The sequence below is a fragment of the Triturus cristatus genome, chromosome 12 (assembly GCF_964204655.1).
Source record: "Triturus cristatus chromosome 12, aTriCri1.1, whole genome shotgun sequence".
NCBI lineage: Eukaryota > Metazoa > Chordata > Amphibia > Caudata > Salamandridae > Triturus > Triturus cristatus.
In genome coordinates this window covers 304,480,598-304,503,112 of record NC_140595.1, presented here as the reverse complement: position 1 = coordinate 304,503,112, position 22,515 = coordinate 304,480,598, and the positions used below count along the sequence as shown (strand labels likewise).

General features: G+C 45.5%; 1 protein-coding gene across 6 annotated transcripts in view; it reads left to right on the top strand.

Annotated features, from left to right (window-relative positions):
- SMPD3 (sphingomyelin phosphodiesterase 3) overlaps nt 1–22,515 on the top strand; it is a 1,004,685-nt gene that overhangs the window by 912,875 nt on the left and 69,295 nt on the right. For all 6 annotated transcript variants that reach the window (XM_085639465.1, XM_085639462.1, XM_085639463.1 and 3 more), the window contains one exon: nt 12,385–12,540. In XM_085639465.1, coding sequence (XP_085495591.1) covers nt 12,385–12,540 — 156 coding nt within the window. The remainder of the gene's footprint in view (nt 1–12,384; nt 12,541–22,515) is intronic.

Sequence of the window (22,515 nt, the reverse complement as noted above, 5' to 3'; positions counted from 1 at the left end):
ACTCCTATAAGTGGATGTGTCATTCTGTGGCATACCATTGGTCCTATACAAGTCTTCAAGGAGTGGTTTCTCGTTCCAGAAGGGATACCTTTTTGTACTGTAGTATTTGTACTCCTCTTCGACTCACATACTATAACCAATCCTGATCAAGCTGCCCTGAGAGCAAGCCTGTGGTGCAACATAAAATGTAGCTGTTTCCAGCCTTGCACAGAGCCAGCCAATGGATCTGGATGGTGCATGTCTCAAATATAGTGAAAAGCTGGGATTGGTTGAGACCAGTTCTAAAAGACAAAAGCTCCTATTTCTGTAAATTGTTTCATCACATACCTAAGCAAATTATTGCCGTGAAACACCTACGTGTGATGTCAGTGAAGGGCCATCTCAAGGTTCACTGGATGGTAAGTGTTAACAGCACAGCAGTATCTCTGTTTGAAGAGGCTGTGATGTCAGCAGGGCACGGATTTACATATTAATTTCACATTCTAGGAATAATTTCGAATTTGTGAACAAAAAGAGACCATGCAAACAGCTTAGAGAACACCAAACCATATGGCAGGCTTAATTAAGAATGCATCGTACATGTGAAGGTAAGCTATGGGAGATAGCGAAAGTTGAACAGAATCGCGTGGTTTGTAATGCATGCAGCTACAGAGAAGCAGGGCATATGGTAAAGTTAACTCCACCGAGCCCTTTAACCTCTGATGAAGTGCTGATGTCAGGGGCAAGAAATACACGAATGCTTTGTATTACAGCAAATATGTCACACTGCTCCTGCTTGGCTAGCAAATGCCCACATCTCACATACCTTACAAATAAGCAGGCCATCCAGAGGGAGCTGGCAACTAAGTGGTGGATGGGTAGGTGCGTGCATGCAGGCAAGGAGAGTGGCAAATAAAAAAAACAATGTCACTTACCTTGCCTGCTGCACATCCGACGTCCTCCTCGGTCCCGGCTCTGTGGGCTTCAGCCTCCAGGAAATTCCACTAACCAATCCTGGCGCTACTCTCACCAGCATTGGAGCAGCGCCACGATTGGACAGAGCACCCTGGCTGGATGCTTCTTTAGGCCTGTACTTGATCTCTACCCAGCTGTCTAAGGCAGCTGTGTGGAGAGCTGCATAGTGTGCATGTCACTTTGGCCAGCTCAAGAGAGCCAGCCAAACTGACATGCGTACTTTGAAGGTCCATCTTGCTCCTCCAGTCCTCTATGCTGCCAATCGGCAGCAGAGGAGGATATGTCCCATTTATCCCGGCTGCGGGCTGCTGTGCACTAAACCTGAAAAATAAAATGGCAATGAAATCATTTTATTGCCACGTTATTTATCACATTTAGCGCTGCTGTAGCAGGCGGGGGGCGCGACACCCCTTGCTTTCATGAGGAAACTTTCGCTGAGGCCATCACAAGGCTGTGACTAGCTCTGATTGTGGGGCAGGTGGGAGTTCTTCGTCCCTGCAGTGAATCAGATGCTCTTGGAGGGTTGTTAAGACTTTAAGTAAAAGGAACCGTAACCCACAGACATAGACGCACATACACACAGTTATGTGGTTTTGCGCGTACTCCTGCACACACGCTTTTCTCTTTCAGGTGTCGTTCTAGTTGACTCGTGAGCCACTAGCTTCCACTGGGTGCTTTTGAATGAAGCAATACTGTGAGTCCACATTCTCCAGCATACTCTTCCTTTTCATGTGCCTACATTTAGTCGTGTAACTGCATTGTGCACTAAAGGGGAACATTAAGACTCAGGCACCAAGAACAATTACACACAACAAAATGTGGTTAGGCATGAGCTTACCTAATGATGATGCACTGCATTAATCAACAACCTCCAGAGAGCGTATTACTGAAAAGGCGCACTTTCTCTGTTTGCGCCACAGTGCGCCTTTAAGCAGGTGCACTGAGTCCGAACAGGGAAAGTGTGCCCTATTATGAATAATGCGCTGCCCTCAGGCAGTCGAGAACTTGTAATGCCCTGGGGTAACGCATTTAAAAGAAATATGAAGCCGCTGTTTAAAAGCTGGTCCGTGTTTCTCTGTGCAGGGAGCCACCCGCCTGCACTTTCAAAAGGGATTAGAGTTCTCCTTCCATGCGGGTGCACTGAGTGACTGCTGCCACCTGCAAGGGGATATATGGATTGGGGGGTCCATAGGACCCTTTTTCATCACTCTAGAGGGATGCCTTCATGGGGCACACTGACAGTGCACCACTTTTTGTGGCACACTCTCAGGGCTCCTCCTAAGGGCATTTTTGCCTCTGCACCCACATCGGCAATACAGCATTGGTGCAGAGGCAAAGTGATTCCATCATTGCAAGGGGCCGCACAAGCGTTGTGGCCCCTTTTATAAAACCAAAGTGCCCCAAGGGCACGCAAAACAGGTGCAAACACCTGTTGCACTCCCAGAGGACTTTGTGTTAAACGGCCCCAGATCAGCTAGTTCACAAAGATGTGCTATTTGTTTAGGGGACAGTAAATAGTAAACAGCCATACTTTCTAATAAAAATACATCATGTGAATATAAGGCAGGTCCCATATTTCAACAATAGTTACATGAATTTGGACTAGGAGCAGCAAAGTCACCATGTCAGTTATTTTATTCCACTGTTATGACCTATAGCATCCTATTCCAAACAAGTGGGTAAATTCCCCAGCAAGTAAGATGAAAGAAGGAAGAGGAGAAAAAAAGCTAGTCTGAAAACCAATTACGTCGATTAACGTAATCCTAATAGCTGCTGCAAACTGTTAATGGTTGATCGCGATGTAAAATAGTCATTGGTAGTCTTTTGATGCAGACGTGTCTCAAGAGCACTAAAGTTTCGCGACTAGGACGCAGACGTGTCTTGAGAGTGGTAAAATTTCTGCTACTAGGAACTAATTATCAGATTCACTCATAACTGAAGCCTCACGGTGATACATTCTCCTCGAGGACTTGAAGTGACGATACGAGTCTTTCGATACTATCTGCCTGTGATGATCATTTAGACATACGTAAAAACAGAGACTTATCAAAAGACTACCAATGACTATTTTACATCGCGATCAACCATTAACAGTTTGCAGCAGCTATTAGGATTACGTTAATCGAACTCAGGGGTCATCTATATAATGCACAATAGTCCTGAAGATGGTCTCATGGACGATTGCATAAGAGAACGAAACATCGACTTAAGACACTTTTTCAAAAATGTATTTATATAAGGAAAAGTGTATATAAATGTGACATTGTAGGACCATTGAATTTTACTGTATTTCCTCTTGTTACATTGCATGTGTATATTCATAGTACCCATATAATTTTTGGCAAAAAATATTAAAAAAATTCTATATACACCCGTGTTTGCACATCCTCTTTTGATTTAAATTTCTTATTTGTGATTGACATTATTTAAATGAAATTTAAGAATTAACTTACTAATAAGCAATTGATGAAAGCTTATAACCTATTAAGAATTTGAAAGAATATTACTATGTACTTTGAACAAATCCCTTGACGGCACCTTTACCCGTTTATCTAATTTTGCCCAGGCCCTCAAGGGTAGATTGGGTTTTCCCATTTCATTGAAACACATTGCCCCGTTGGGGCACTGGTATGACACTCACCGCGACAGAGACTTCTACTGTTTTGAGGTATTGGGTGGGATGGGAGGGGCAGGTTTACTTGATTTGTTTGATGCCATTTGTTATTGCCACTATATTTTCCGCCATATGTACTTTTGATATTGTCAATGTTATCCACTTTATTAGATCCCTAACTATATGCCATCGCTGTGCATGCGCCAAGATTTAACCGGGGTCGGAGTAGAGAGCTCCGAGTCCTTAGTTGGAATGTTAATGGTCTACTGGATAAGATCAAGCGGGGTGCTGTCCTGCGCCAAGCAAAGCGCCATAGGGTGGGGGTTCTCTATTTGGAGGAGACTCACCTAGCAGGTAACAAGACACCTTGCTTGGGACGGTTTGGCTATGCACACACTTACCATGCTGGTTTCATTAGAGGCTCCCGGGGAGTTGCAATCCTTATACAACACAGTGTCCCCTTCGTTCATAGCCGCGCACGGTCGGATCCACAGGGTCGATACATCGTGATATACGGGACGTAATATGGGGAGCCCATTGCTTTAGGCAGCATCTATGCCCCTCCCCCTCTCTCGTGGTCTTTAGTGGAAAAATTGACGGCGCTTTGGGCCTACCTTCCGTCGATATTAACTATAGTTGGGGGGGGACTGGAATGATGTTATGTCCCCATCACAAGATAGATGGCGTGCTACGGCCCGAGTTGCTCAACCTCCAGATTCCAAACTATTGCCCCTGGCCCACGGCTTGGGGTGGGCTGACTCGTGGAGGACTATACACCCAGACACATACACCTATTTTTCCAGTGCCCATGATTCCTTCTCTCGCTTAGATTACATTTTCCTTTATGAGACCCACACGCATAGGCTGACTGATGCTACAATTCTCCCTAGGGGGTTATCTGACCATTCCCTGGTGTCCATTTTCCTGTCCATGGATCACAGGCGGTTCCGATTTCGGTGGCGTCTGTCGCCTTGGTTAATGAGGGATGAGAAATATAGGGCACATATGCATGCGTCTTTAATAGAGTACTTATTACTTAACACAGACACGGTGGAGTCGACGGTCATCCTGTGGGAGGCTATGGAAACCTACTCTCCGTGGAGCGGTCATTGCCTTCTGTACTGCCCAGCGTAGACTGCAACGTGACAAGCTGCTTAGCATTGGGGCCCAAATACTTGATTTGGAACGCGCTAGTTGGGACATAGCGGGACAGGCCGCGCGCTGACAATTAATGACAGTGCAGCAGACATACGCCAGTGAGCTCCTTAATGAGGCCCGCCTCTATTGGCTTGCCACCTGTAGCCGAATTTACCAGTGGGGAGACAAATCCAGTGCACTGCTGCATCGCCTGTGTCAGCAGACACTACACCCCTGATGGGAATGTGCATAGAGACCCGTCCGTCATTGCTGACAGTTTTTCCGCCTACTTTACGGACCTCTACGCTCCCCATGAAACATTGCCTGCTGCCATGGTGCAGAAAGTTATTGATGACTTCCCTTCCCGCGCGCTGCCAGATACTGCGCGGGAGGAGCTAGACTCTCCCCTCTCTGCAGATGAACTTCTGCCGGCGCTATTGGCTATGCGGGTGGGAAAGGCACCAGGCCCAAAGGGCTACCCATATGAGTTCTTTCAAAAATATCACGCCCAACTCTTAAAACCTTACCTAGCGGCTCTGGAGGCTTCTTGGGAGTGCGTAATCCTTCCACCCGACTGGCGGCATGCTGAGATTGTTGTGTTCTTGAAGCCCGGCTGGCCACCGGAACATTTCTCGTCCTATCGCCCAATTTCTTTACTCAATGTAGAAGCTAAGCTTCTAGCTAAAGTAATTGCAAACTGCCTAGTCCCATACATCACGGAGCTGTTCAATCCGGATCAGGCAGGATTTATGCCGCACCGTGCTACGCAACACAATATCAGACGTGCCCATAATGCCATTGCCGCTGTTGATAAACTTGGCACTCCTGCCGCACTTCTTTTAGCAGACATGAACAAGGCATTTTACTCCCTTAGCTGGACCTATCTTTTTGCCTTGCAAGATTGCCCTAATATAAGCCCCCGGCTGCTCAGCTTATTCGCCTGCTCTATACGGACATAACTGCTTCAGTCCGAGTGGCTGATTCGATATCCAGAAGCTTTCCTATCGGGCAGGGGACGCGCCAGGGTTGTCCGCTTTCTCTCTATCTTTTTGCTCTTTCTATGGAGCCGCTCGCAGCTTGGATACGGATAGTCGCGCAGCTGCGCGGCTTCGAGTGGGCACCGGGCATCTCCGACTGCATAGCGCTTTATGCAGCCGATGTTTTGTTCTTCCTCACCGATATGGACCGGTCTGGTCCGAGTCTTCTCTGCATCATGCAGATCTTTGGCGAAACCTCTGGCCTCTACATGAAGCGGAATAAATCCTATTTGTGGCCACTGCAGGGCGGAGATCGGCTGGGTGACTGGTCACAGGAAGTGGTGGTGGCCTCAGACGGCTTTAAATATTTGAGAGTTTATCTCTCTTCATCTCAGGCCCTGGCATGGAGTAAGAACCTCGCCCCTTTATGGACGCAGGTGGGGGACCAGACACAAGTATGGTCCCACCTACCTCTATCTCTTTTCGGTAGGTCCGCTATTTTTAAAATGATCTCCCTCCCTTGTCTCCTTTACCAGCTACAGAATCATCCCTATCCGATAAAACCTATGTGGTTTCGCCAATTGAATGCCATTCTAGCCCGCTTCCCCTAGGGGGGCGGCGAGTCGCGAGTGGATCCGAGGAATTGCCTCCAATCTACTTACACCAGCGGAGTGACCACTCCAGATGTTCAGGCATATTATATGGCCTCCCATCTGCTTGTCCTCAACAATTGGTGGTATGGCGACCGTGGGGATTCGGCGTCTGCGGTTGAATGTTGGTTACTGGGGGATAATGCCCTCACATGGTTCTTTACTCCACGACACTGCTTCGTGGGCTACCTCCTGCCACAGCCACGATTTTTGAAATTTGAAGGTGGCACACCGTCGGATGGGCTGGGGGAGGGGGGGGGGGGGGGAGACTTACTAGCGAAACCCCACCCCAATAACGGCCAAATACCACAGCTACTACACTTGTCCGGCTTCCGGGGTTGGGAGGCCATTGGGATTAATACGGTAGGGACAGTAGTGCGTGGTTGAACTCTCAAGTCTTTTCTAGATATACAAACAGAATATGATATGCCCCGTACGCAATTTTATCGTTATCTTCAATTCCGACATGCCTTTACCCCATACTTGTCTCATCTGACGGAAATCTTTGAATTGAACCCTATTGAAGCAAAGGTTTTTCATGGGTGATGTAGGCGAGCATAAAACCACTAAAATATGTTGCACACTTATCAACAACACCCCTACCACGCTGTCTAAAACTAGAGAGGCATGGCAGCAAGATCAGGGCCCCCTAGAGGAAGATGACTGGGTGGATGCTCTGGCATCCCCACGTAGTGCAGCAATTGCGGCTTGGCTGCGTCTCATTCAGTTTAAATACTTACATAGGGCCTACTATACCAGACATAGGTTATTGCGTGTTGGGCTCATTGCATCCCCACACTGCCTGCGATGTAATTCTATGGAGGGTACTTTCCTAGATGCTGTGTGGACATGCCCACTATTGTCAGGGTTCTGGAAGGGGGTGTTCACATGCTTGTCGAAGGTCTTGGGGTGGGTCATTGCTTCCTCACCGAGACTTGCTATACTACTTATTACAGAGGACATATGTGGGATTAGGTACAAGCGCCACCTCCTATTTTTGGGCCTTACACTGGCCAAACGAGATATTGCCCGGGTCTGGAAAGATGAATCCCCGCCGTCACTCAGGGTGTGGAAGAAAGGTCTAGATTTTTGTATGGGCCTGGAGCTTCTGGTCTTCAAGGCAAGGGGATGCCCCCGTAAACACTACAAAATATGGAAAAGATGGGCCGACTATAGAGGATTGTATCTGGAGCCTCCCCCGCTCCCCCCCCTGATGCTGAAGAAACATTACTATGATATTGGTTGATTGGCATATACATAATGTTAGCATTCACGCTGACTATGGATGGCAGGAACTTCCTCTCTATATGGGATCCTTATGTTTCTTGAATAGAGGCAATGTGGCACACTGATTCTTTTCTTGTTCATTTTCTTTATTGGTATTAATTTTTCCTGCAATATATCTTTTGTGAAACCGATCCTTTATTATTGCTGAAAATGTTGATTCATTTATTTGCTACCATGTATATTTACACGGGGTGCTCTTTGAGGCCCTTGTATTATATTGGATGTCAACAATAAAAGTATGTTGTGTGAAGAAAAAAAAAGTACTCATCCTCCCAAACAAGCAAAAACTCTGGTAGAGTAGCATGTGAAGCTTTTGTCTACAAAAATATAGGCAACAAAGTAAATACTTAAAACGTAGAATTTAAAAATGAAGATCATACAAAAAAATTTAAATACACAAATATTCATACTTGGATGGATGATGATGCTACCTACGAAATCAACCCTAGCGAGGCAAAAGATACCGCTTTGAGGTCAAATACGTGGATGAGGGTCTTGAATGAAATCCTCTACATACTTTCATGAACACTCTGTTTAATGCCTTGGTTCACTTTCCTTGATTATGCATATTGAGTTGGGAGGCTAAGTGAACCTTTTGCTCTTACTTCTTTCTCCCACCTTTGATTTTTCGCAGACACATATATTGACATGCAGTTAACCCCACCATCAAACACATAGCCCCGAGAATGCTAGGGCTCGGGTTAAAGTAGTTATTCAACACAATTGCCTTGTTTTCTAGTTATTAAGAGGCTGCTGTATTTGGATGGAGATATTTTTTATGTTCTTCATTTTTAGTCTCCATTTTTGAGTCCTTACATTTTGCTCTGTTTTTGAAGTCTATATTTTTACATGGTACCCATTGTAGAAGTAAGAAGACAAGAAATAACATGACAAACTGACAGACTGCCAACTTTAATTTAGCACTCTTCTGAAAATCATTGGCCTTTTGATTACCTATTCAAAAGTTAAGTTGCTCCCAAGAGAGCTGGCCTAATGGGCTGTTGGCAAAAGGAGTTTTCAGTGGGGTCTTTAGAGCCCGCACAACTGAATACGATTATCCCTCAGATCTCTGGCCTGAAGGGCACTAATAGCTATTTTTTAAATCTTATTTTAAGTTGTTTTATGGTCTTGGTCTTTCAGACTTCTGATGACCTTACTTGACATAACCACATTGTTGGACTTGGCCCTTTTTGCAAGGTCATCTCTGAACTTTTTGCCTTCCTCCTAGTCTTTTCTCTGACCTGGTGTTGGTGGTTTTTAGACTCTGGGCACTTTAGCACTGCTGTCCAGTGTAAAGTGTGTGTGCTCTCTGTGGTAAACATGGTAAGATTGGTCTACACCTGTTAGACGCATTTAATTTACCTGTCAGTCCCTTGTAAAGTGGTATCTCAGATACCCTGGGCCAGTAAATTAAATGCTACCGGTGGGCTTGCTGCGCTGATTGCGCCACCCACCAAAGTAGCCTTTCAAACCTGTCTCAGGCCTCTGCCATTGCAGGGCCTGCACACGCAGTTCACTGCCGCAGTGACGTTGCACTTCAAGTGAGTGCCACGTCTGTGACCCCCCTTTTACTGCATGCCAGTCACCTCTAAAGTAGGCCCTAGCTAGCCCTATGGGCAGGGTGCATTGTAGGTAAAAGGTAGGACATGTGCCTTAATTGTGTGACATGTCCTGGTAGTGACAAACAGCCATTTTGGTTTCTCACTGCTGTGAGGCTGCCCTCTCATGGGAATGCATTGGGGATTTCCTGATAAGTGTTTCAGTGGTAATATATAATATGAGAGGAGCAGCGTGGTCAAGTTTGGTATGTTTGGAATAGTAATAATAAATGCTGCATAATGGTTTGCGCAGATTTATCACAATTTTAGAAATGCCACTTTTAGAAGTTGGCATTTCTGTGTGCTATGTGTCTTTGTGCCTGCCTGATGTGTATTGCATGTCTGGCTCTGGAGTGACAGGGACTGGGGAGGTGCCGTGGCTCCAGAGGGGCTGGGTGAGTCAGCGCTAGGCTGAATAGACAGATCTGCATTTGGAGTAGTCGGAGGAGTAGCCCCTGAATAGGTCTGTGCCTGCCTGGTACAATGCTGGCTCGGCTTCCCTGTGGTGTGTCTGGGGCAAGAGCCTAATCTAACAATGAAGGTGTGTTAGCACTGTATAGAAATGCTGGAATGCCCCCAGAACTGGTTTGGAATGGGCGCAGAGCCCTAACAACAAAGACACATGTGATTTAAATATTGGGGCTGTGACCCCATGTAAGTGTGCTTACTTGTACCTGTTTTGGAGCAGAAGGACTGCTGTGCAAGAAGGAACCACCGTGGGACCCAGCTGCTGCTTCCTGGGGGTCCCTACATGCTGGCCTGCCTGTGCCCGGCTCTGCCCCTGGTTACATTGGACTTAGCGTGTGGCAAGTATTGGATTCCGCCCCCCCCCCCTGCTTGCTGGGGAGTTGCTTGCCATTGTGCTAAAGAGTGCGCTCGGTGCGGGAAGAACACTGCCCAGACTTCAGGTGGTGAGCGCTCTTCTGCATTGCCCTTTGAGCCCTTGAAGGGGGCTCTGGCTTTTCAGCGCAGGGTGAGTGCGTCAGATTTCATACCCTGAGCCCTAGGAGAGGGGGCCACAGAGTGGGCGGAGGCTTTGCTCCGAAAGCTGGAAGTCAGGCAAGTCTGTGCCTGCCTGTGGGCAGGGTTCCCGTGAGGAAAGGGGAAGCCCCGCGAGCCGCCTGGTCTTAAAGAGAGAGTTCTGCCTCTTGGTTTGCGGGAGCCCCGCGTGATCCTGAGGATCCTGGGCGCCCACTCGTGAACAACGCAAGTGCGGCGAGTAGGGCCTGACCTTGGAGGAAGCCGCAATCCGAAAGTTAGGTGGAGACCCTGACTGACTTTGGGCAGGACCTGTGCAGAGGAAACCGGCGCTGAGGGTCGGACAAGCCCGGTAACGGAAGTCAGGCCGTTGCCTGGCTGGGAGAGCGGCGTCCGTGTAGCTGGCGATACACCGGTGTCTTTACGGTGGTGTCCTGATTGCAGGAAGACCGGACAGAGTCTGGGAAGGCCCTGGTGAATGGGGCCTAAGCTGGGCCCTGCCGGTGCCTTTTGGAGGCAGTAGTTGCACCAAGAGGAGCACTGTTGGTGCCGGTGCTCATCTCTACAGCTGCCCCGCCAGAGCGCGGGTCGCTGCAACGACGGAGGCATTTCTATATTCCATTAAGAGAAAAGGGTGAGATGCACCCTCCCCCCCTGTGCATCACGCACGTTCTTTTCGCTGCAGAGGCAGCTGGGGGGGGGGGGGGGGGGTCAGTTTGGAGGCTTCATTGAAAAAGAAGCATTTGAGGGGAGAGCCCGGGACGGGGCCCTGGACACCCCTGTGTGACAGCTTGCACCCTGTGGGGACTTTGGGAAGGTGTGCACCCCTTTTACCAGGGTCTGCTTTGGTGCTCTACTCCTGTTGCTACGGCATATGTGTTGTGGTGAGCACCCCTGTGTGCCGTGATTACTGTGGTGCCCTGTTGCCAATTATGTTTTGCATAATGCTTCGTACTGAGGGGCATCAGTAGGTTAGTATGTATGACTAAGAAGTTATGCTTAATGTGATGCATAATGTGTTTATGCCTAATGTGATTACTCATACTGAGTTTATGCCTAATGTTTATGCATAATGAGTTTATGCCTAATACTAATACCAATAGTTACTGGTTGTTTTATTTTCACTACTTATGATTCTCATGGTGCTGACAGTGGTCCGATTGGCCCGGCCATGTATATAATCCCCTGTAAAATAATACCTAAGTGCGAGTTGGCCCAGTGTATATTTGTGATTATGATCTAATGTGTTTATGAGTAATACAAAGGCTATTTTTATACAACCTTGTGTGGAGTTTCTTTTGTGGTGTGCCTAGTGTGTCGCTGCTGTGTGAGTGTGTTGCGCAAACGCTTTACACATTGCCTCCGGAATAAGCCTGACTGCTCGTGCCAAGCTACCAAGGGGGTGAGCAGGGGTTATCTTCGGCTTGTTACTCCCTTGCCCTGACTAGAGTGGTGGTTTCTGCCTGGCTTAGGCGCAAGCCCTTGCCATCCAGAAATCCCATTTCTAACACACAATATTTCCAGGGTTTTTCTGGTGGCTCCGTAGAGCAATATTTGATTAATTCAGTTATGCCTTACATTTAGCCACAGCATATTTGCAAAGAACAATACAGAATTCTAGATGTTTCCCTATACACAAAGCCAAAGATTAACATTGACGAGGTCTGAGGTGTTATTGACAATCTGTTCTCAGTTACCTTAACTGAGATGTGGAAGCCATCTATCGGTACAGTCGGAGTCAAACGATGTACATAGCCCACTGCATTCTCTCCTTCCCTTTAATGTCCTATAAGAGCAATAGTAAAGGAGGTGAGAAGAACCATAGTGAACATTTGCAGAAGTATTCTACCACCCTCTCTCATGAAGAAACGGGGATCGAACAAGGGCGCAAAACAGTGACTGAGCTTGATTTATCCTCAGTCTGAGTGAGTTGCAGGATTGATCACACCCAGCTCTAAAATGCTTAGCTGGCGTGCTAGATCACTGGGAGAGGAAGACAAGGAGAGATGAGGGGGGTCAGGTCAATGAGTGTTGTGGGGGCATGTTTCATAGCGAAGGAGGCAGGAGTGCAGAGTGGTTCATGATGTCCAATATATAATATAGTGGAAAAGTGGTGATGTACAATCCTTAATGTTAAGCTTCCGTTTAGTACCTTCATGTCAAGATCTCTGGTGTCACGCTTATTCTAGGAGATGCTACTGTACGATGTGAGCAGTTGGACCTGCTTCAGGACTGGCTGTCGGATTTCCGAAAATCTACCTCCTCCTCCAGTGCAGCCAATCCAGAGGAGCTGGTAGCATTTGACGTGATCTGCGGCGATCTGAATTTTGACAACTGTTCCTCTGGTAAGCCCACGTTTATTTTAATTGTTACATGTCTTCTTTATAATTGTACATTCACACATGTATAGTCTTTCTACCTAAACCTTTATAATAAAGGCAGGCATACTGGAATTATTCAGCAGAGGAGGATCAATTTATGAAGCAGGGTCGACTAAATTATGCGGCAAAGAAAGGCAAATTATGCGACATAATGTGGAACATTTTGTGATTGTATTACTTCATTATATTGTCATTTTTACACATGTTCACACTGTCTGGGAAAAGGTTTCACCTCATTAGTACAAGAATAACATCCAAATATTGCAATAAACAACAGAAAGGTGGACGGTCAACATTTGCACAGCGCCTTGTGCTGTTCGGCAGCACGTGTTGCTGTGTGTATTTTTAGTAGCTTTTGATATGTTTGAGCTAGAAACATTTTTGGGGGTTAAAATTTACAGATTATGTAGCAGATGATGGATTATGTGGCAATGCGTTAAATCCATGATAATGCAGAAAATGCAGAGACTGCTAAATTGCATAATGTCCAGTGGCCCTGAATAAAGGTAACTATACATAAAGGATTTTAGCTAGAAAACGTGGCAATAAATATATTTAAAAAATTCTGGTTCTGTTACATAGCTCTCGGTTTTAGGCACTAACTACATACAGTAAGTACATTGAGGTCCTGATTCGCAAAGGTAACTTGAGTAAGTTTACTTATTTTCGGTATTCACAAACTCCGAGTGAAAGTTACCACAAAATTTTTTTTAAATTAGTATTAAGTCCAGAATACACTAGCCAGCCATTGGTACTACAACACTCTGCAATAGAAAATAATGGTGGTTGGAACTTAAAATAAAACACTATAGGAAATAATGTTGATTATATTAAAATATTTAAAATAGTTAAAAATATAAATAAACAAATGAATGTAAAAAATCATAAAATAGTATACATTTAATTAAATATAAAATATTTTACTAACCTATTTTGAATTTCAAAAATGATCACTTCTAATACTTTTTTTTTTTAGGTGAGTATTTATTTTTGTACTTAAATTCAAAACAATAATTGAATTTAATATATTTCAAGTAATTAAAGCTTTAATTCAAAATTATTTCTATAGTGCGTAACATTTTTTAAACGTGTTCCATATTGAAATATATAAAATGAATTTGTATTAATATTTACCACAAAATTATTTTGAATATTTATTTTCAGGTTAAAAAACTTTTCTTTTTCACCTGTATTTTACAATGCGTAGAACTCCGCTACGACTGTAGAGTCTCCCTATGGTGAAGCATGGGTAATATTAAAATAATGTATTTAACTGAAAAGGAAACATTACAATATTTTTGCCACTGATGCAACCTAGTGATTTGGCAAACTGAGTCTATTTGGATGAAATTACATTTTTGAACTGGAGGGGAATTCTCAGCAGAAAAGGAGGCGAATTTCAGTTTTTGGCTGCTTTAGTTTAATGAGAGAATTAGGTCATCTACAAAGAGTGTAGGCAACAATTTGTAATGAAACCTTCTATTCTATTTATAGGGTTGGGATGAACTTGTTTCACTGGACTCGTCATACAAGTATACTTCAATCCTTATTTCAGCTATTAATAAAACACGGGCTAACTGATAGGGACAAGTGCACCCCACCAGCCCAGTGATGATCAGCCGGTCAAGACCCTTTCCACGAGTCATGCAACAATAATACCCACCAGAGGCTTCTATTTTCAGTGCTCTTCAACCCTCTGCTTCTTGAGCCCCTTGTGCGCTCTGTAACCTTCATAACCACAGCCTTTATTCAACTGAAGAATGAAGGAGAGTAAGTCCAGCCTATTTGTTCACACACAGAATAAGATTTGATAATACAAAAATTAGGAAATCCTCGACTTAAGCAAAAAATGCCCCGTGCATTTCACTGAGACCTTCAGTCTTGAGGCTAATAACACAATAGCTTGTACCAGTAGACCTTTCCTCGACCTCTAGATCCGTTTCCTTCATCTCTTACTATCAGGGCTTAGTTCTGTGAACATAAGGATACTATGGTTCCTGTAAAATCCCTTGTTCTAGCGTCCTCAGAAGTCTGTCTGGTTTATCCTCATCCTGTTTAGTCCTGAAAACAGTTCACAAACCCTCTAGACCCGCTGTTTGCGCTCCAACTGTGAAATCTCACAACCTTCTTTCACTTTATCAGTCTTCCTTCATACCTGGGTTCAACCACTTTGGAAAGAATGTCCCTGATCTAACATGGAACCGTATGGTGGAAACGTCAATGTACATTTTAGTAGTGCATGTAGAGTTTTATCCCCTATATGTCCAACCATAAGCTCCACCTGACAGCTGTTCAGTTGCAGAGGTAGTGAAGAGGAGTGTTGGGGCGACACACAAAAAGTATCCTTCCTCTCCTGACTCCCTCCTCCACACCGCTCTCATGCGTCCTACAGAACTACTCCAGACATCTGGCAAATATTAACAATGATTATACCTGCCAATCTGCCACCCTCCCTTTTAGACCTGGCATCCCTAGCGTGGTTTCTCCTGTCTTTTTGCCTCTACCCCCTGTATTTTTGATGTTATACTGGATTTCGTTTTTGCTGGTTTCTGTACTCTGGGCATTTTACCACTGCTATTAGTGCTAGAGTGCAAATGCTCCCTGTGTAAATTGTCATTCTGATTGGTTCTCCATGATTGGCATAAATGATTTACTAGTAAGTCCCTAGTAAAGTTCACTATGCCACCCACATGAGTTGCCTTGTAAACTTGTCCCAGGCCTGCCATCGCAGTGTCTGTGAGTGCACTTGTACACTGTCATGTCGACCTGGCAAGTGCACGCACTTGTCGGGCCCTAACCTTCCCTTTTACTACATGTAAGGCACCCCTACGGTAGGCCCAATGTATCCTTATGGGCAGGGTGCAGTGTATGTGAAAGGTAGGACATGCACTGGTGCGTTTTACATGTCCTGATAGCGCAAGACTGCCAATTTCGTTTTTCACTATTGCAAGGACTAGCTCTCCCATAGGCTATGATTGGAGCTGCCTTGTAACATTTTACCATTGTAACTTTGAATTGGGAACAGCTAGAGATGTGGAGTTCGGGCTCTCTGAGCTCAGGATTTAAAAATACACCTTTTAGTAAAAGTGGTTTTTAAATTGGGTGTTTGAAAACGCCTCTTTTAGAAAGTGGGCATTTTCTTGTTTAAATATCTTGTGCCTCTGCCTGCCTGTGGAATCAATGTCTGGTTCAAACTGACAGGGGCCTGTTTGAGCACTCACTCTAGGGAGCCACACAAAGAAAGTTGAGGTGTGCCCTTCATATCCTGCTGGCCCATCACCAGGCTGATGGGCCTTCCTGAGCTAGGGTGGTGGGAAGAGCTCTCACCTGCACCTGAATATGGGAGCCGCTTCGTGTGCCTAGGAGATAGAATTTGCATCGGAGTCCCGCAATCCACGGACTGCATCGTCCAGAGGGCAAAGCGACGCTGTAATTGAGCGCAGCTGACCGGAGAGAGGCTCTACAAAAGACCTCGCCGCTCCCGCTGCGCGGGAGCCACTTCGTGTGCCTAGGAGATAGAATTTGCATCGGAGTCCCGCAATCCACGGACTGCATCGTCCAGAGGGCAAAGCGACGCTGTAATTGAGCGCAGCTGACTGGAGAGAGGCTCTACAAAAGACCTCGCCGCTCCCGCTTCGTGTGCCTAGGAGATAGAATTTGCATCGGAGTCCCGCAATCCACGGACTGCATCGTCCAGAGGGCAAAGCGACGCTGTAATTGAGCGCAGCTGACCGGAGAGAGGCTCTACAAAAGACCTTGCCGCTCCCGCTGCGCGGGACGCGCGCGCCGGGCGAAACCCGGGCCAAGGGCGGGCCCGTTTGAGCCCGTTAGAGGCCGGACGAGGCTGGGATGGGACACCCCCCGTACTCTCAAGACAAAGGTCAGTGACATTGTACCACTTCGGTGCGTTAGAACATCTGCGGTAGCGAACTGTTAGTGGCTGCTGGTAACTTGTTGCATTGTTAAACCATTTTGCTACAAAATGACGGCTACGAAATCAATTGTGGGAACGCTCGACCAATTTCTGGTGAGAGTATCTTCAATTCTAGACAAAGAAATTGACCAGACCGAGAAACGACTATCTCTGGGCTCAGTGGTAGATAAACGCTCCTCCCTGGGTCATTTAACTAATGCCAAATCCCCGGTGCCCACTACAATAGTGAGATCAGGAAATGAGGTAACCTCGGTGTCCAGTGAGACTATAAACACCTCTGTTCACGACGAAGAATTTTCCCGCTGTCTACCTCAATCTGAAGGACTAGACTTAAATTCAAAACCAAGAACAGGTCAAGCTAATCCCAGCCAAAATGATAGTGCCCCCTCCTGTGTCAAGACTCGTTCCGCTAAGAACTCCACAGATAAAAACTTAATGTCAACCAATAGGGGAATTAACAAGAACCAGAGATCCAAGAGGAAATGTGGTGACCCGCCAAATGGTGGTCAAAAATCGAAGAACAGGCGGACAGTTCCTGATGCTAACTGCAGGGAGAGCCAAGCTCCCACTGGAAAATCTATCCCCGCTACAGAAGATAGAGAAATAGCACATCCTTTTCCGATTCCATCTTCACATTTGCCGCAAGATCGTGACGCGGACTTTTGGGGGAAAATTGAATCGATTTTTTATAAAAACCTGTCTCCCAATCTATGATAGGCTGGACGCTATAGAAAACAGACTGGTTTGTTTAGAGTTGTCTTATGCTTCAGCACTGCCTAAGCAAAAAAATTTTAGTAATTGCCAAGAGTCTGTTACAGTGCCTGATAAATTGCCAACTAGATGCTCTACTACCGCTTCTATCCCCATCCCGAATTTAACTAATTCCATTCCATTAACATCAGGGCAGGAAGCTCGGGATCCTAGTAGGGATATTGCCTGTAATCCGCTGAACACTAGGGGGACAGCAGCTAATAAAAGCCCTATAGGCACGCTTGCAAGAAGGGACTTATCGAGTAAGTCGGTAAAAAAATCCACCAAACTACACCTCCCTCCAGAGTCCTCTCCCTATGTAGTGATCCTGGCGGGGGTCAAACCACTAGGTCTAGATAGAGGGGAGGACTACTGGGAACTGAAAAACAAGTGCATCTATTGGCTTAATCTAAATCGCCCCCTACCTCAGAATGTTTCAACGGAGATACTTTTTGCTAGAAGAGTGGATTGGGTAGGCCCCAAGAGCAAAACGATTAAGGGAGATTGCATTGTTATTAATTTCAGAGACAAGAGGGCAGTCGAATATATCTGCAATTGGCAGAGGTCGAACCTTAATACACCTATTCTCTCACTACCCCTGTCCTTTTTTTATTGTGGTTGCCTACAGCCCACCTTAGATCCATGCGGCCAATTTGATCGAGATAATGAAGATAGGTCATATAGTCATCAGAATGCACAGCACGGGCCTGTTAGGTCCTCTGGATTGGAGGACTGTGATTGACGACATCTCGGGGTTGGGAAAAAGCCACCTAGGCTAGGCCATGCTTCCCCTAAGAAAGACAATAGATGGAACCATATAAACACAAACGTACATGTTAGTGATTGCTGCTCTGGTAATGAATTAAACCTGCAAATTGGACCTTTATTATCTGACATGTACCAGTCGGGGGTGGCATGCCAAAAATCTATAGGGGATAAACTCGGGTGTCTGACATACTCCCCAAGCGGTGTAAGTGCTTTCGGAAGAGTTGATAAAGAGAACTCCAAGCCCAGCATGGGCACTAGTACGAATGATAGCCTGGATTACTCTGAGAAAGGTAGTATAAATACTCCACTAGAGAGCCCAGTTGTTAACTTGGGGGAAAGTAGAGAGAATGGCATTCTGTCAATTTTGTCGTGGAATATTGCTGGCCTGTGCCCCAAAACGGAAAACCCAGATTGGATGGGCTTTCTGACAAAATATGACGTTTGCCTCTTTCAAGAGACCTGGTCAATCGACCCTATACATTGTAATGGTTACCTTAATTTTTATGTTCCCGCGTTAAAAAGCAAAAGAGGCCGCCCTTCGGGCGGACTAACCATATGGGTAAAGCAGGACATGGGGTGCCATACAAAAGTAGGTCTTAGATCCAGCAATGATATACTATCAATACGAATAACTTCACAGTTCGGTCCCAAAGTGGACATTTTTAACGTGTATGCACGTGGTCTTCCGGGGGCAAAAAATCCCCAGTAGTACAAGAACTTGAAGACATCTTGGATCTCATGCCACCTAATATATTACCAGTAGTAGCAGGTGATTTTAATAACACCTATGAGCCCCTTGGCCACGACATATCACAGCTTACTGCAGAGGAAGATTCTAGTTGGGGAATCCCTCCCCTAGAGATTGCCCCCATAAAAAGATGGACAGAGGCAGCAATCCAACTAAAAGGTCTGTGCCTTGCCAATCATCTGAGGGCAGCAAATGGTAGAAGTAAGTCAGATAAACTTGCAAAGAATACTTTCGACAATGGTCGCAGGGTGAGTCGTATAGACTACCTATTTGTCCATGTAAAACTTTGGGCATACCTCATTGATATGGATGTTATTAATCGAATTGAGAGCGACCATCACCCACTAGTAGCACTATTTGACTTACACTTTCAAGGTGGACAACTAGCTCAGCAAGAGACCCATGTGTCGGGTCAATTTCTGTCCAATAATCAGCGCTACTTAAAATGGGACAGGATCATAGAAGACCCAACAACCTTGATTGCAATAAATAAAGAAGTTACTGATGCTTTACAACCCCCTGTAACAATGGTAGTAGACATGAGTTCCCACCAGTCTGTGGTGGTAGCACATAACAAACTCTTTGAGGGTTTGAAGAAATACTTTGTTAAAACCACTTCTAATAGATGTTCCAAGCAAGGCAACACTGCGGGTTGGTATAACACTGATTGCAAGAAAGCACGAGCTGAACTTGGCAGCGTCCTAAGGATGAAAGACGTACCTCTGGTAAGACTGGCCAGGATACATTATAGGAAGACACTGAAAGATGCAAAAGGAATGTGGGATAACGAAAAGTGGAAAGACCTCCTAGATGCTAGTAAGTGTAGGAATAGCAAGCAATTCTGGGACATATATAAATGGGATAGGGGGGGGGCTACCAGAGCGCCCCCAGAATAATGTGGCTAAGAATGCGTGGGTTGACCATTTCAAACCACAATATGCAGCTCCCAGTGACGAAGAAAACTCTGGTGCCATTTACTGCCATGCCCATTATGAAGAAGCAATATTTCTTCCAAAAGACGTGGAACAGGCTTTAGATAAAGTGATCAAGGGTAAAGCTCCCGGCATGGATGGAATTCCTGCAGATGTGTTTATTGGCGATAGACACCTATGGTGCAGGTATATTATGCGCCTTGCAAATGCAATCGCACAGGGTGCTGACATCCCTGACTCGTGGAAGGGTGCAGAAATAGTCCCCGTATTTAAAAAGGGGGACAAGTCCATTGCGGCCAACTATAGGCCAATTAGCTTAATAGACTCAATACAGAAGATTGTGGCCCGCTTATTCCTACATAAGATTCTATTATGGACTGAAGAGCTGGATATTCTAAGTCCTATGCAGGCAGGCTTTCGCCGGAGAACAAGCACAATTGATCAAATCTTCCGTTTCGTCATCTTATATTGGAAGACGGTGATTTTAGGCAAGGGCGCATTATATGCGGTATTCGTGGACCTTAAAGCGGCGTTCGATTTGGTCCCACGAACTAAACTTTGGGAAGTTATGCGGGAAATGGGATTTGAACCTGAACTCATTTCTGTAGTCATTCGCTTGCATGAGGGTAATGTAGCCCAGGTCCGCTGGGGGGATGTGGGAGAGGTGACGGAAGACTTCCCGGTTGGCAGGGGTGTGAGGAAGGGTTGTGTCTTGGCACCAACCCTGTTCTCGCTCTTTGTCAACGGGGTGGTCGACTTTCTCTCGCAGACCCCCACTGATGCACTTGTTTTGGCTGGATCACGCGTTCCCATCCTCATGTTCGCGGATGACACGTTGATTATTTCCAAGATCCCAAGTGGTCTACAGAAGGCACTCGGACGCTTTGAAGAGTTTTGTAAACTGAGGGGATTGGTGGTCAACACTGAAAAAACCAAGTTTATGTCTTTTAACGCACACAAATCATTCAGGGGGAAAATTCTTATGAATGATTTGCCCTTGGAGGAGGTAACCTCCTTCACATATTTGGGCATCACAATACAGAAGGATATGCGTTGGGATTCCCAATTGGACCGCGCCGCATTACTACATAAACAAAAATCAGGTGCCCTCCTAACTAGATTTAAAAGCTCACATACAAAACCAATTTCACCAGTCCTTGAAGTATATGGGACAATGGTACTGAGTTCATGCTTATACGGGTCTGAGCTCTGGGGCTTTAGTAACTTGAACAAATTGACGTTGCTTGAAAACTCATTTTTACGTAAAATTACAAGCCTTCCAGCTAGCACCCCACTGCGCCCTTTATTGCTAGATTTAGGGAAAAAGCCACTAGTCCATCTTGTAAAGCTTCGTCCACTTCTTTACTGGCACCGACTCTGGTGCACTGACGAACTTGTACACTATCAGAGCGGCTTCAGTGACATACTAAAAACTGATTCATCACATAATATACATTGGCTGCGTAGTATTAAGCTCCTTTTGGGCAGTATAGGTTTGATCGAATTATGGAATGACCCACTAAACGCTATTTTCCCTTCTAAGGATAAGCTGAAAGCTATATACTGGGAATGGGTTTTCATGATAGAAACTACGCAAGGACTTTCCTCTCACTTAACAGGTCGTTTTCTCGATCTAAAAGCTAGTCCATTGCTAGAGAGGTATTGGGATATAATAGAGAGGCCCTCGGATCGTAAGCTATACTTCCAGCTACGGGTGGGTACCCTACCGGTTGCAGAATTTACTGCTAGTTGGGGGAGCCCCCAAAACAAAAGTGACAAATGCTATAAATGTACAGAGGATTGTGAATCCGTAGAACACTTGTTATTTTTCTGTCCAATGTATATGATACCCCGGAAAACCTGGATAAAACCCGTCTGTAAGTTACTGGGTATCAGGAACTATCGCACAGCCCTTCGTATTTTGAGTACTGACACTGCTCCTCTTATTTGTATAGCAGTGGCCAAGTTCTTAGGGTGGGCCTGGGGCATACGGACCAAAGCCCTGAGTTATGATGGCAACCTATAGTAATCAACTGCAATTGTACAAGTTTTACCCAATGCTCGCCGCAAGGTCGGGAACACAAACAGTAATTTTAATATATGTGATATTTTAAATTGAGAATATTTGTATGGGTTTTAGATCGATTTTAGCTTCAGCGATGGTTGTAATATGAGTTTAATCTTAGTCTTAAAAATTTTAGATAATTTATATGTTTTCTGTGTTATGATTGTAATGTGCTTTTATGACTCAACTGTCGAATAAAGCTTTATTGATTGAATATGGCTATGCCTGGCCTTTCACAAATCTGTCTCCACCCGCTAGAGTGTCTGGAGCAAAGACCAGGCAGAACAATAACTTGTGCACTACAAAGACTGTCCTTTAAAGACTGCCTACTTCAAAGGCCAAAAGGGGTATAAAAATTTGACCTAAAACCCCAGACTTAACGAACATTTCTGGATCAAGAGGAACCGTTGCCAAGGAGAAGAGCTGTGAGGAGGAGTACTCCCCCTTTGAAATGTGTTGCTTTGCTGGGTTGGCCTGCAGTTGCTTCTTCTCCTTTGGAGAGGAAAAGGGCTGGATCTTCGCTGTATATGCTGCTTGTGAAGTTTCTCCAAGGGCTTGTGTGTGCTAACCTCCTGTTAAGAAGTCTCAGGGCCAGCAAAGACTTCACCTGCAGCATCCCTGAACTCTACTGCTAGGAGTTCTGACCTGCCAAATGGTGCCAATTCCAGTTCTGGGCTCTGGGAGGTTGTTCCTACAGCAAAGATCTGATTGAAACCATCAAAATCAACGCATCGCCCTTCCA